Source organism: Limulus polyphemus, unplaced genomic scaffold (genome assembly GCF_000517525.1).
Source record: "Limulus polyphemus unplaced genomic scaffold, Limulus_polyphemus-2.1.2 Scaffold1949, whole genome shotgun sequence".
In the NCBI taxonomy this organism is placed as follows: Eukaryota; Metazoa; Arthropoda; class Merostomata; order Xiphosura; family Limulidae; genus Limulus; species Limulus polyphemus.
The window spans coordinates 158,089-172,158 of record NW_013667559.1 but is presented as its reverse complement, the minus strand read 5'-3'; the positions used below and the strand labels follow the sequence as shown (position 1 = coordinate 172,158).

The window sequence follows — 14,070 nt, the reverse complement described above, 5'->3', positions numbered from 1 at the left end:
CAGATTATATCCAAAATGAAAAAAATTGAAATAACAGCTTTAACATGAAATTCTAAAATGTAAGAATACTGAAGTTTTAATTTTTCTTTTTGATAACACATTACGAACCATGTCAGTAAGTGCAACACTAAAGAGTTTTAGCTTTCTAATCAGTAAAACTACCAAGATATTCCATAGAATCAATCATGGTTTTACTTTCAAAAACACCATTATGGTATTCCAGAACTTCAGTACAAATAGAATTAAATTAGGAGATATTTTCAGCTGCAAAGCATTACTTCTCCACATATGTTCACTGTTTCAGCAGTAATAACTAAGCTTTTTTTTTATCACATAGAATGTCTTTCTTTATATTCTGTCTTCAGAATCTGATCAAATATAAAATTTAATGTTTTTTTCACACACACAAAAAAAAAAAGAGAGAGAAAAATTATTAACAATAATGATATTACAATTATACTTACTGCTTCTCTTTTGTTGGGCTTTGCTTTATCCAAGGCCTTGTTTGAATTTTCATAGGCGACTAGAAGACAAGTTCGTCGAAACAACATCTCCTGTGAAAAAACACATTTTTGTTAAGTGAAATGTGAATGGTTTTGTGTCAGAGAAATATGATATAAATAACACCACATTTAAACTATAAATTATATAACTTTTCGTGCTTAAAAGCTAATTAGATGACTCTATACACAAAGTTACTGGCATATCATATAATCAAACATAAAAACTAGGAGCCTAGTTTGGCATGATCCAGTGTAATATAACCAGAAAATCAGAGTTCTTTCTTCCACCTGACGTGGACCAGTCAAGGTAAACTGAGGTACTATTACTGGACTGCAGACGTGATATACAAGACAGTTGTTATTATTGATACAGTTACGACTGCCTAAGCTCAAAATATTTATTTCATAAACAAATTTTAATTTGAAATATATTTTTTATCTTATGTTAATATTTATAAAAAACCATAATAAAAATAAATTCTATGAGGTTCCAGTACGTTAGTACAAAACCTCCACATTCAGCTTAAAGAGATTGCACTTTCATTCAAATTATGATCTGTCAAACCCAATGTTGCTAATAATCAGTATTAAATTTGAAAATCTGGCTTAACTACAACCAATTTTGCTACTCATACACCACGTTCCAAGTGTAAAACCTGTTTCAACTATTGTTAAGCAAGGTATTACAAGTAGCAATGTAAAAACCTGAGTGTGTAAAATCTTATGTTATTTTAATCAATCAAGTTTGAAGCGTAAACACCTTGATTAACTGTAGTGGACAATACTACATGCATGCCAAAGATTCACAACTAGCACACTTATTTTGATACTGAATAAAATTAAACACGTATATTAAGTCAAGCCATAAATATAATCACCTGAACTTCATTTCACACAAATAATACTGGATAGGATGAAGTAATATATTCAGTATAAAATACTGTGAGAGGTATAACTAATTACCTTTTCTGCTTCCAAGTACCTAGTATACAGTTCAAAATAGTCGCCAAGTGTGCTATCATCACTATAAGATATCTCTTCCAAGCCATTCTGAAATTAATTGAAGTTAAACATGTTATGTTCATCCATAAAACTAAACATAACTGGTTATATTATGACACTCTTGGTTAGAGAAGTGGCAAAAAACATTAAAGGTAAGGTAGTCTTCTTCAGATAAACAATGCAAGACAATTTCACACCGCATGAGGTAGCATATTACTATTCTGTAGCAATCCATACCAAAAACGTGAAAAAAATTACAGTACAGGTTTTTACTCAGTCAGAACATTCACTTGGCAGGAATTAAATCATTACTTCTCTTATGCACCTGTTATCTTTTACTCATGGGGAAATAGTAAGTTTGTTTACAGTTAGGCAGAAAGCTGCAGAATGAGCTATGCTATGCCTATCATGAGTATCGATACCAAGTTTATAGCATTGTAAGTCTGCAGACATGCCACTGGGGGGGAGAGAGCAATGGAAGGAAAAATAAAATATGAACAGTTAGCAAAACAAGATATTAAAAAAAAAAGCCAAGCAAACCTTGTAATCCATTATTATTTACAGTGCAATAAATACTTTACACCTGGCTTAATAAATTCAACAAATTTTGATCTGTCAACTTACACAGCTGTCAGAATCTAAAAATATCTACAGATACTTCGTACACAAAATATTTACAAAATTCCTTTCTAGTAGCATTCAATCACTGGGATAAACTAATTAGGTGGCTCCAAGCCATTCATCTACAGTTTAAAACAAGTATATTCCTTGTTACTCCAATTATCTCGTACAAGCACAGGGGATTTTGAAAAAGCTGGAGGAGTCTGGGGCTGCAGACCACCAACTAAGTCCAGAACAGAACCTCGTGGAATGGGAGCAAAAAAAAGGCAAAGCCCTATGAGGATTCTGTATTTTCAACAAATTAAAAAATAAAATTATTGACTTAAAATGACAATAAAATTTATATATTTCCAGTTTCCAAAAACTATCATAAGATTTACAATTTTTAGATCCTTACTAATTTCTTTGAATCTAACCTTGTTGTTTCTTTGGATAAATTTTCTCACTTCTTCTCAATTTGTTACAAATGCATGTTTAAGTACTACCATTGGAAAAACGAAACAATTTGTAATTTTGTAAAAATATCGACAGATGAATATTGTCACGTGATGCAACCAGAAAAATTGCATTTTACTCACATTCAGCTTTCTTAACCTCAGCTAATTTGACATTTGATGGATATTCTGACATTTAGACAATTGTAAATGTGGTATCTTGGAAAGATTTAAAGAAAAACATGATCCAAATTTGTCACAAACATGTTCTATTTAACTATCAGCTGGTTAACAAGCTACAAAATTATACTCCCATTTTCATATGAATCATGATATCCATCTCCAACACAGGGATGGTCAAAAAGGCAAAATTCCAAAGGTTGCTAAAAAATTATCATGCTTAATTGTATCAAATATATATATATATATATATATATACATATAAAGTGCTCACAATACACACACACACACAATAGAAATTCCTAAGTCTAAATTTATATTTCTCCAGTTCTTTAAGATTAAAGCTCTTCTTATACAATTATAATTAAGATAATTTCTCAGACGCTGCTCAATTATTACTAGTTCATGGACAGAACTAAGAGGTTTAATAGTAATTTCCTATTAAACCAGTTCCTAATCATGGGTTCCTTCAAATATTAAAAAATAAAAAGTGGAATTGACTTGGAATGAAAATCCAACGAAGTTGAGTACTACAGAAAATAACTGTCAGTAAAAATTAATTATTTAGCTGTATTTCATCACTAAGTTGCCACAAGTCATCAACTGGGTGGTAAGTTAGTTCATAGCATAGCCATACCCTTCTTTTGGAAAACGTTATTGCTTAAATAGTTGCTTACACTTCATGAAATGCAGATAAAGATTTAGAAATGTGTACTACACTATATCTTCATGTCAAGATAATCCTATGATAATTCATCATTATATTTACAATAAAAAACAGATGATGAGTCACAAATTAATAACTATTCTTACCTTAACTTCTTCCAGACATTCAGAAAACTTAGTACACAGCCTGAAAAGAAAATTCTGTTTGAAATGATTCACTTGTATTTATGTTAGTACACTGAAAAAGATATACAATACACACACACACACACACAAAACTGAAGTAAATAAAACATTTGTATTAAATTAGGCTGTAAGAAATATTCTCAAGTGCAGATATAATAGAAGAAATTCCAAAAAAACTGATTCAAAGAGAAAGAGCTTATTGATTTAATTTTATTTCAAATACACAAACAAAAGACATAAAGCGTTGAACAAAATGTGATGATTCACTGTACACAGGTTTGATAAAAAAAGATAGAAAAAAACAACCTTTACACTCTAGGTAATTAAAAAAGAACTTTTATTTTAACAAACATTTTGCCTTCAGAGTTACTGATAATGCTCTAACCTTCAGATTTACCGATAATGCTCTACCTTAACAAAAATAATCTAGAAGACTCAAGTATTTCACTGCATCTTTCTTCATCAAGAACCCATCTTTCAGAGGAATTCTACCCTTTTAATACCTAGTCTGTGAGTCAATAAGAGAATTCAAGGAGGAATGAGTGGGCTACAGAGGGATGTTACAGTTTCTGGTATTCATGTCAGAACTCTTTAAAATGTATTCTGATAAATAGCTCTGTTAAAAAAAACAAAAAAAACACACTTTACTGCTAAAAGAACTCACCTCTGAATAGCATTCTGCCACAAAGATGCAGAATTTAGGGGATTGGCCAGAATGTGTCTGTCTTGCACAAAATAGTATAAATATTAATATTCAAGCAGATACCACACTTAACTACCTAACAGTGGCAGGAAAGTTTCAATGAATCTTCCTCAACCATCTCTATCAACATAACTTGTGGAAACACTGCAGAGTTAATAACCTTATAGAACTGAGGAACAAGATCTCGTATTACACACGTGCAGTCACTACAATGTTTTGTATAGGACTGTGCAGTCACTACATTGTTTTGTATTACACGTGTGCAGTCACTACAATGTTTTGTATTACACGTGTGCAGTCACTACAATGTTTTGTATTACACGACAAAACATTGTAGTGACTGCACACGTGTAATGACTGCACACGTGTAATGGACTGCACACGTGTAATACAAAACATTGTAGTAGCAAAACATTGTAGTACAAAACATTGTAGTGACTGCACACGTGTAATATTACACGTGTGCAGTCACTACAATATTTTGTATAGGACTTTGGAAAATGATATGGGTTTTACTCCCTCACAACCAGGAAACAATAGTGAATTCAGCCACACTGATGGACAATTCATATTCAAGGTATTGTGTAGAGTTCAAATATATATATATTCTAAATTCAAACAAGAGAGTAACAGAAAGCTATTGTTAGGAACCAACTGACCAAACATGTCTCCCTGACTTGCAGACTGAGATGTAAATAATTTTGACTAATTCATTACTCTACTATCTTGAAAAAAAAGAATTCATAGGATATTCTTTCTACACATTATGAATAATAAAAAAATGACTGAAATATGATAAGGAACAAGAATATTCAAAGAACGGCAAAACAAATTGCTAAAAAAATTGAGATTCCAGTAAACTCGTATGTAAAATGACCAATGTTATCCATTCATAATATTTAAGGCTTTCCTAGTGAGGTCTAATGATGACAAGATACAAATATAGACAACAAAATTCATACATAAAGGTATTTAACTTATCCACTGACGTAGCTTTTTGTTTAACACAATCGTATAATACTGAAATCGTAACAAAGACATATCTTTCGATTTTAAAATGTGAGTTTCAAAAAGATTTCAGCATATAATACAACTATACAAAGATGAACAAGAACCAACATCTGAAAAATTTATAACTGAAAATAAAATATCATAAGGAACAATATGATCCTCTTCTATAAGGATACTTTATTTTAAAATGTGAGTTTGAAAGATTTGTATAGTTGTATTATATGCTGAAATCCATGAACAAGAACCAACATCCGAAAAATTGATAACTGAAAATAAAATATCATAAGAAACAATATGATCCTGTTCTACAAAGATACTTTATTTTCATCCATATTTTATCAAATAAAAAACCTATCGTACAAACCTTATTATTCTCTCATACAGAGTACAGTTTTATTCAATATCTCAATGCCACCTTAACTTAAATTTATAAAATGTACTACATCACTCTACCTGTGGGTCAATTTATTTATTTCATCGTTGCTCCCTGTACTAAGAGTGAGTGCTGTGGCGAGGTGTCCTAGCACCCCACTTAGCCCTACATAAATGAAAAGAAATATTTGATATTTTAAGATAAGCCTGTTACATTGAAGAGGAGTCTCAACTATAGCACCAAATTTAGAAAATAACATTTTTATTTCCACTATTTAATAACTTTTGTGCTTTACTTGTAATATAAAAGTACTCTTCTCAATATCTATTACACATACTTCATAAACATTTTATTGTATATAGTGAAAAAAAAAAAACTTTCTCTGCTTTCCATTATCATTACTTTAGAAAACGAAATTTCTACAATCCCTTGGAATATGTTCTTTCTGCATTGCAACTTTACCAAAGAAAAAATGATAGAATTAATACCACAGATGAATGATCCATAAACTTATTCACCCATTTCAAAACTTAAAGTGAAAATTGAAACCATATATATGACATAAACCCACTTGTCAAACATGTGTTCTCTAAGAAAAGTAATTTTTAAATGCAATAAAGTTCAGTCTTCATTCACTGGTTGTACCAGGTAAGTAGGTAGAAGAACTTAAAACCACTTCCTTGCTCTTATTATTCTTTCAAGGATGTTTTAAAGTTTTCCAGTTATGAGTGTTGACAATATTGCTAAAGTTGTAAGGTGTAAAGGAAATTTATCTCTTCTAGTTGTGTTTGGTTCCAACTTTCACTTCTACATGTCATGAGCAAGGTGGACATTACTCGCTTTCTAGTAAAAATTATTATTTTATAAAATCACAAGAAGTGAATTGTGGGACTAAACCTGGAAAGCCAGTGTGGCATAACTTATTACAGAAATCAAAAATTTAAAGCTTTACAAATGGTAAGTTTAACCCTAAAATTACCAATGGTATTCATATGGATTCTATCTGCCTACTTTGTTTTTACATGGACCTTTTACAATTATTTGTGCACCAACCTGTTTTAGGTGCATGACTTTACTGATTATAGGGTCACAAAAATTTAAAAATAATGTCAGTATTCCAGTTAACTATTGCTAGGGTGCCCTTGAATACATTACACAGAAAATGGGTAATTTTTATCCTATTCTTTTAACCAGCTCTTGTTTGTTTGTTTTTGAATTTCGCGCAAAACTACACGAGGGCTGTCTGCGCTAGCTGTCCATAATTTAGCAGTGTAAGACTAGAGGGAAGGCAGCTAGTCATTACCACCCATTGCCAACTCTTGGGCTAATCTTTTACCAACGAATAGTGGGATTGACCATCACATTATAATGCCTCCACGGCTGAAAGGGCGAGCATGTTTGGTGTGATGGGGATTCGAACCTGCGACTCTCAGATTGCGAGTCAAGCGCTCTAACCACCTGGCCATGACGAGTCTAACCTGCTCTTTAAAGTTGGTGTTGTCAATATATGAATCCCACCGATATTGAATGATAAAAAAAACTCTCTAATTCAAGGGTTATATGATTTCTACCACTCAGTTTTTTTTTGTTTTTTTACTGTAACAGAGTCCAACAAGTAAACAAAGCACTTATTTGAAGGATATATTTTTCATTATTCCACGAGTATATGACAAATAATACTTATTGTCATGGGGATTTCAAATACATTACACATAAAAATGCAAAAGAATGATACCAGTTAGAAAATTGTAAATCTAATATGTAAAAACTTTCTTCAATAGGATTTAGAGCTAAAATGGAGAAACTATTATCTTGTCTTCCAACAAAAACTGTTCATATATTTAAACTATAACACAAGTAAAAAAACATAAATTAACTTACTTTGTTGAGCATAAATAATTCCATTAAAAGCCTGAATAGAAAATACAAAATAATACATTACAATTATAGCCCAGTACAACAAATATACGTAATAATAGTTTGGACTATGACCTTATTGTATTTGACTGAATACAAAGTTTTGGGTTATAACAAAAATCTCATAACACAGGATATAGTAATGGAAGCACAAGTTAACTGAAATGTTTATGATAGTTTAATAGCTTTGATCAATAACCTCTAGACAAATTCTATTAAAACAAATCTCCAAACAGATTATTACAAAAACCACCAAGTTTGAGCCCACACATCATAGTCCCTCACCAAACTATCTCAACCCTTTGAAACTTGTTTAAACGTACAAGATTCCCCACATATTTCCTACTATGAACAAAATATAAATGTACTTCAAGAAACATTAAGATGAATTTAAAAATACTGATATTACTTTATTTCAAGTATATGTCAGTCACCCACAACTTTTTCCAGTTAAAATTTTTAAACTAATACCAGTATTTCTAAGCTAAAAAAATTACAGCATTAGAAATATAAAAGAAATACTAAAATGTGCTTACTTCTGAGTTCAGTTACATTTTCAGTATTGTTTTATCATTTCTTTATCAGTGTTTGAATCTCTAATTATATCCCTAAAAACTTTAAGAATATTTTAATTAGCACAGGATATAATATAAAAAGCATGCACACACGCCTAAAAAAAAAGTCTGATCAGGGAATTAAAGACCAGAGACAATATGGCATTTTTTCATGTTTGAATGTGTGTATATTGTATCACACAAAAAATAATACAATTAAAAAAGTCATGAAACACTCAGGCTCATGTGGCTCCAAGCCATATTTGGTCATAGTTGGCTAGCTTTAAGAAAAACTAGCGGAAGCACCACACGGTGAACTGAACAGGCAAGCCTACATCACACAAGGTAAACAAAAATGGTGACAACGGGTGAAGAAGAAGGTAGATACAATGTGTCAATCACAGCTTAAATGTTTGAACCAGAGCCTGCAGATAATAACATGTTTAATGTTGACCAAAGTGGACGAGAACTGTTGGTTGTCTGATATTTCTTGGTATGGAATTGTTTCAAAAGTTATATGCTACAATGTCATAAAAACTGGGACAAAATTTATAGCCATCAATATGGTCACACGGGTGATAATATAGTAAATCTATGAGTAAATTCTTGTCAATATTTGTTTTTTTCAAATGATGGATCTATATGTAGATGTAGATCTAATATCAGCTGATGGACTCCTGATACTGTATTCTGCACATGCTCCAACTTGTATGCATATGATTAAGTATACATTAGGACTGGGAAAGCAAACATAGCTGTGGTCACATTTCAATACTTGATATTGTTAGATCTATATGTTGCATATTGATATCTCCAATGAGATTTCATTAAAAAGTGTTATAAACATGAAAAATAAATAAACAAAACAGACAATTCTTTGTCCATGCCTTTTTTTTGGTAAATAATAGCTGAACGTGAAATTTCATAAACATTTTTCGTTTTAACAGATCTACTGGTGAGTTTATAAAACCTGACTGATTGCAGACAATTCTATATTGCATTTAAAACATTAGCTAAAAGTTGGGCTTACCCTGTATGCCTCTCATTTTTGTGACAGTGGCACATCACGATCTTGTTCACAGACCGATAACAGAGATTATAAGGCCCGGCATGGCCAGGCGGTTAAGGCACTCGACTCGCAATCTGAGGGTCGTGGGTTTGAATCCCCGTCACACCAAACATGCTCGCCCTTTCTGCCGTGGGGGCGTTATAATGTGACGGTCAATCCCACTATTCGTTGGTAAAAGAGTAGCCCAAGAGTTGGCTGTGGGTGGTGATGACTAGCTGCCTTCCCTCTAGTCTTACACTGCTAAATTAAGGACGGCTAGTGCAGATAGCCCTCGTGTAGCTTTGCGCGAAATTCAAAAACAAACAGAGATTATAATCGTGTCCGATCAGCTGCTTGCTGCTCACTGTGCTTGATGGATCTCCCTAGATACATACTGGACACTGCATCTTTCTTTAGCACCAGTTATTTTGCAAATCCAATATCAAGTTGTAGTTTATTTTCAAGGTCTAATTCCAAAAAGTGTTTACTGCTTACATGGCTGCTTTCCATTGAACTTCATTTATCATGAGTTCTTGATCGGAACTTAGACTAGGCCATGTGCCATTTTCTGTCTGACTAAGTTGGAAACTCATGCAGAGATATCTTCTTTTCCTTGGGAATATTCCCACATCCATAAACAACACAGCAGAAAAAAACCATAGTTATTTACTCACAAATAACTGTATTCACAACACCTGTCAACTGAAATTTGTCCAGAAAAAAACGAATTGTTTTCACATAAATAAATTGACAGTTTTCAACACACAAAATAACGCACAGAGAGGAAGCCAACCACGACTGGCCTTGTTTACCTTGAGTGACATCATTCACCTCTAACCAAATTTTTCAACCAAGTGATCGCAAAGGCTGACTGTTACACAAACTTTGGGAGCTTGCAGGGCCGGGGCAAATTTTTGAAAAATGACTTGACCGTAATTTTAACTTATATTTCTACAGCACTTAAATACAAACGTATTGTGTTTTTAACTGTCTGACATCTTTAAGATCTTTACTTTATGCCCCAAAACAGATATTCTTTCTTCATATTCATTCTAATTAACAGTTCTCTACAGGTTTTGAATCAGTAATTTTTAGAAAAATCACATTTCACACCACCAATTAAAAGATCATGTGTGTTTTGAGGTTAAAGACTATTAAACAGTAATGAAATAATCATTACATTTGAACCGCCCCATGCATAATCTTTAATATGGATTGTCAACATCATAAACATTTGATATTATTTACCTGACTAGCTTCCTTCATATAAGCAGAATACTGATTAGCCCAATCTCTCTCCTTCTGAAAGTACTCCTCGCAGTCCTGATAAATATGAAATATTAGCTACAAAACTTACAAAAAGTATGTACATACACATTGTTTTAATGATTTATATAACATAACAGCAATTCTTGCTTAAAAGTAAGTTATTTTTCTTCAAGAAACACATCTCTATTAAAAATATAACAAAGTAATCAATACAATTATCATGATAAAGCTCGAGTTAAAACACTATATTATTGATAACTTAAAAGAAAACAAAAACTGAATACTGAGATAAGCATTTAGCTGAATAAAAATTTCAATCACAAAAATCTTTTTAAGTAGACACTCCAGAAGTCATGAATGGGCACACAAGTGGAATTCTTATCTATTGCTCAGTCTAAAAATTTACCATGATTAAAATTCAACTTTCTTTACTGATTCAGTGATTGAAATCTGATACAAAGTACTGTTAAAGAACTGGAGGTACAACAAAACAAAAGTTAGATTTAAGAAAATGTTTTGAATGATTTTTCACTTAATATTTTCTGTTATCACACTTCAATGGATTGGTTGGTTGTTTCAGAGCAAAGCCACAATCGGCTATCTGCAGTATCCACTGCAGAGAATTGAACTACAGATTTTAAGAGTTGTAAGTTCATAAACTTACTGTTGTTCCACCAGTCAACTAAATCGTTGGAATACAAATTTATTTTTTTGAAGTTTAAATACTTTTAAAAATCTGATACATTTTTCTTAGTACAAATTGTAACAATGGTTGTATGAGATTTGATTTTCAGTTCTATCTACAAGCAGAAAGAAAATCAAGTGACATCAAGCGTTACATTTGGTGAAGGATGAAATTTATGTAAAAAAGAAAAACAGAATGGTCTAAAATGTTACAATTTTTCATTTGAAAATTGTAAATTATATTGGAGGAATGAAAACAAAAGACATGAAAATACAAACAAAAAATACTTAACTATAAATACATAAATGTGTCTAAATATATGTGGAAAAAATAAAACAAAACAATAACTATTAAACACCCATAACAACAGTGCAGGTCTATATTTAATGATATTTTTGATGTAAAAACAAAATTGTCAATTGCTGAGTATAACAAAAAACAATGTAAAACAAGCAGTTATATAATTTTTTAGTGTGTTTATACTTCATCATTTAATGATTGTTGTATTTTCACAACTAATGATGGTCATAAAATAACCCAGCAAGATCTGGTAATATAATATAGGTTAACACTAGACTGTTTAAACCAAAAATAAACATAAGCAATTCTTTCTATAAGTCATAAAATCGTCATAAAATGTAATACAAAATTTATGGTTATTATGCTAATGCTGAATAGAATAAGGAGAATATCAAATATTTATAACTTGTCATAAGCCAGCCCAACCAGAAATACAATGCATATACATTATATTCCCTCAAAATATTTTCCGTGAAGGAATGCTTTTAGTCCAATATATTTACTCATTCATAATTAGAATTTTTAATTATTGACTATGATAATTAAATCTTTTTTTTTTTCATACAATTCATTTCTTATGTCACAAAATCTTTAATTAATAATTAGGTTGAGGTGATCATATAGGTTTCTAATCATGACAGGTAAGAAGTATTTAGCCAAAAAAAATAAAATAAAAATAAAAGAAACTTATAACGAGATCATCATAACCTTAATTACTTAATTTTTTAGTATTTACCTTATGGCTACTTTTTCTGCTTTCTATGGAGTCTGATAACCATGAAAAAATTCCCTTTTTCACCTTAGCTCTTGGAGGAGGCTAAAATATAGAAATTACACATATATTTAAAATTTCAACAGAATATTATCATAAAAGTTTTGTAGAGAAAACATATACTCAGATTCTTGTCAGAGGGAGAAAAGTTGTAGTTTAAGTTTTTAAAACTAAATGTACGAAGATCTCCTCCTCCCCTTCTTTTTTTACGGTTTTCAACAAAAGCTACATAAAGGAATATTTCTGCACAGCTGTTGCTAATGTTGACCTGATACACTACAGGAAATATAGCTAACCAACAGTACCCACTGCAAACTCTTGGGCTACTCTTCTCTGACTGAACAGTGGGATCTGACCGGGAATATTTCTGCACAGCTGTTGCTAATGTTGACCTGATACACTACAGGAAATATAGCTAACCAACAGTACCCACTGCAAACTCTTGGGCTACTCTTCTCTGACTGAACAGTGGGATCTGACCTACAAATTCAGAACACATCCATAGGACTTAAAGTGTGAAGTGCATTTTTACAGCAACAAGACATAAACCTGAATCCACAGGTTCACAGTCCAGAAGCACTTACTAGCAGGCCACTCTTGGCCCAATATAATTATGATAAAAATTAACATTTGTAATGTTACTTAATTTTAATTTAGGTTCCCAACTTAGTTTTTTTTCAAGTTTCACATCAGTCAAGTTTTTAAGTTTAGTTAAGAGTAAAAAAAATGTTTCGATAGCTTTTTTTATTTATATTATAAAATCATTCAGAAAATTCCAAAACAATGTATATTATTTCTTTAATTTCTTATATTATTCCAAGATTAAGAAAGTAAAATCTCGCATCAAAAAATTATATTTCTATAGCGTGCTACCTAAGTATCACATAAATTAAACTAAAACAACACAAAGAAAACGGAGTTGAGATTTTTACATTCATAAATTACCTTTAAACTCTAAAAATTACATTAACTATTATGTTTAATGTCAGATGCAACTGTTCTACACAAGTTAACTGCAAACTTTAAATTCCTTAAACATTAAAGAAGCCAACAATAAACCAATAAAAATCATTACAAGGGCATCAATAATATTTATAACATCAAAATAGACAATTCTTACATGAAGCCCAACTTAACTACTTGCCTGCCAGGCTTAATTTTAAAGATGTCATACATATATAAACTACTAGGTGTATTTCTGGCTTTCAAAGTTCTCTAAGCACTTTTCACAGAACCACTAAAACTGTTTTATGTGTCTTTAAACTTTAACATTTCAAACCAATTTGGAAACTTAAGTCTTTTCTCTAAAAAAAAGCAAGGTATCTATAAATATAGAGTACATACGCCCTTCTTTAAATATACTGTACTGCTTCACATATTTAAAACATAGCTATCAACACTGTACTGCTTCACATATTTAAAACATAGCTATCAACACTGTACTGCTTCACGTATTGACACCATAGCTGTCAACACTGTACTGCTTCACGTATTTACAACATAGCTGTCAACACTGTACTGCTTCACATATTTACAACATAGCTGTCAACACTGTACTGCTTCACATATTTACCATATAGCTGTCAACACTGTACTGCTTCACGTATTTACAACATAGCTGTCAACACTGTACTGCTTCACGTATTTACATCATAGCTCTCAACACTGTACTGCTTCACATATTTACCATATAGCTGTCAACACTGTACTGCTTCACGTATTTACAACATAGCTGTCAACACTGTACTGCTTCACGTATTTACACCATAGCTGTCAACACTGTACTGCTTCACGTATTTACACCATAGCTGTCAACACTGTACTGCTTCACATATTTACACCACAG

At 31.6% G+C, this 14,070-nt stretch overlaps 1 protein-coding gene across 1 annotated transcript in view; it reads right to left on the bottom strand.

Moving 5' to 3' along the window:
• The window catches only part of LOC106465451 (sorting nexin-32-like), a 55,872-nt gene that overhangs the window by 38,655 nt on the left and 3,147 nt on the right, over positions 1-14,070 (bottom strand). The window contains exons 2-8 of the mRNA XM_022393360.1: positions 12,189-12,269; positions 10,447-10,521; positions 7,561-7,591; positions 5,760-5,844; positions 3,554-3,593; positions 1,467-1,553; positions 465-554 (exon numbers count right to left, since the gene is read on the bottom strand). Of these exons, the coding sequence (XP_022249068.1) occupies positions 465-554; positions 1,467-1,553; positions 3,554-3,593; positions 5,760-5,844; positions 7,561-7,591; positions 10,447-10,464 (351 nt within the window). The 5' untranslated portion in view covers positions 10,465-10,521; positions 12,189-12,269. The remainder of the gene's footprint in view (positions 1-464; positions 555-1,466; positions 1,554-3,553; positions 3,594-5,759; positions 5,845-7,560; positions 7,592-10,446; positions 10,522-12,188; positions 12,270-14,070) is intronic.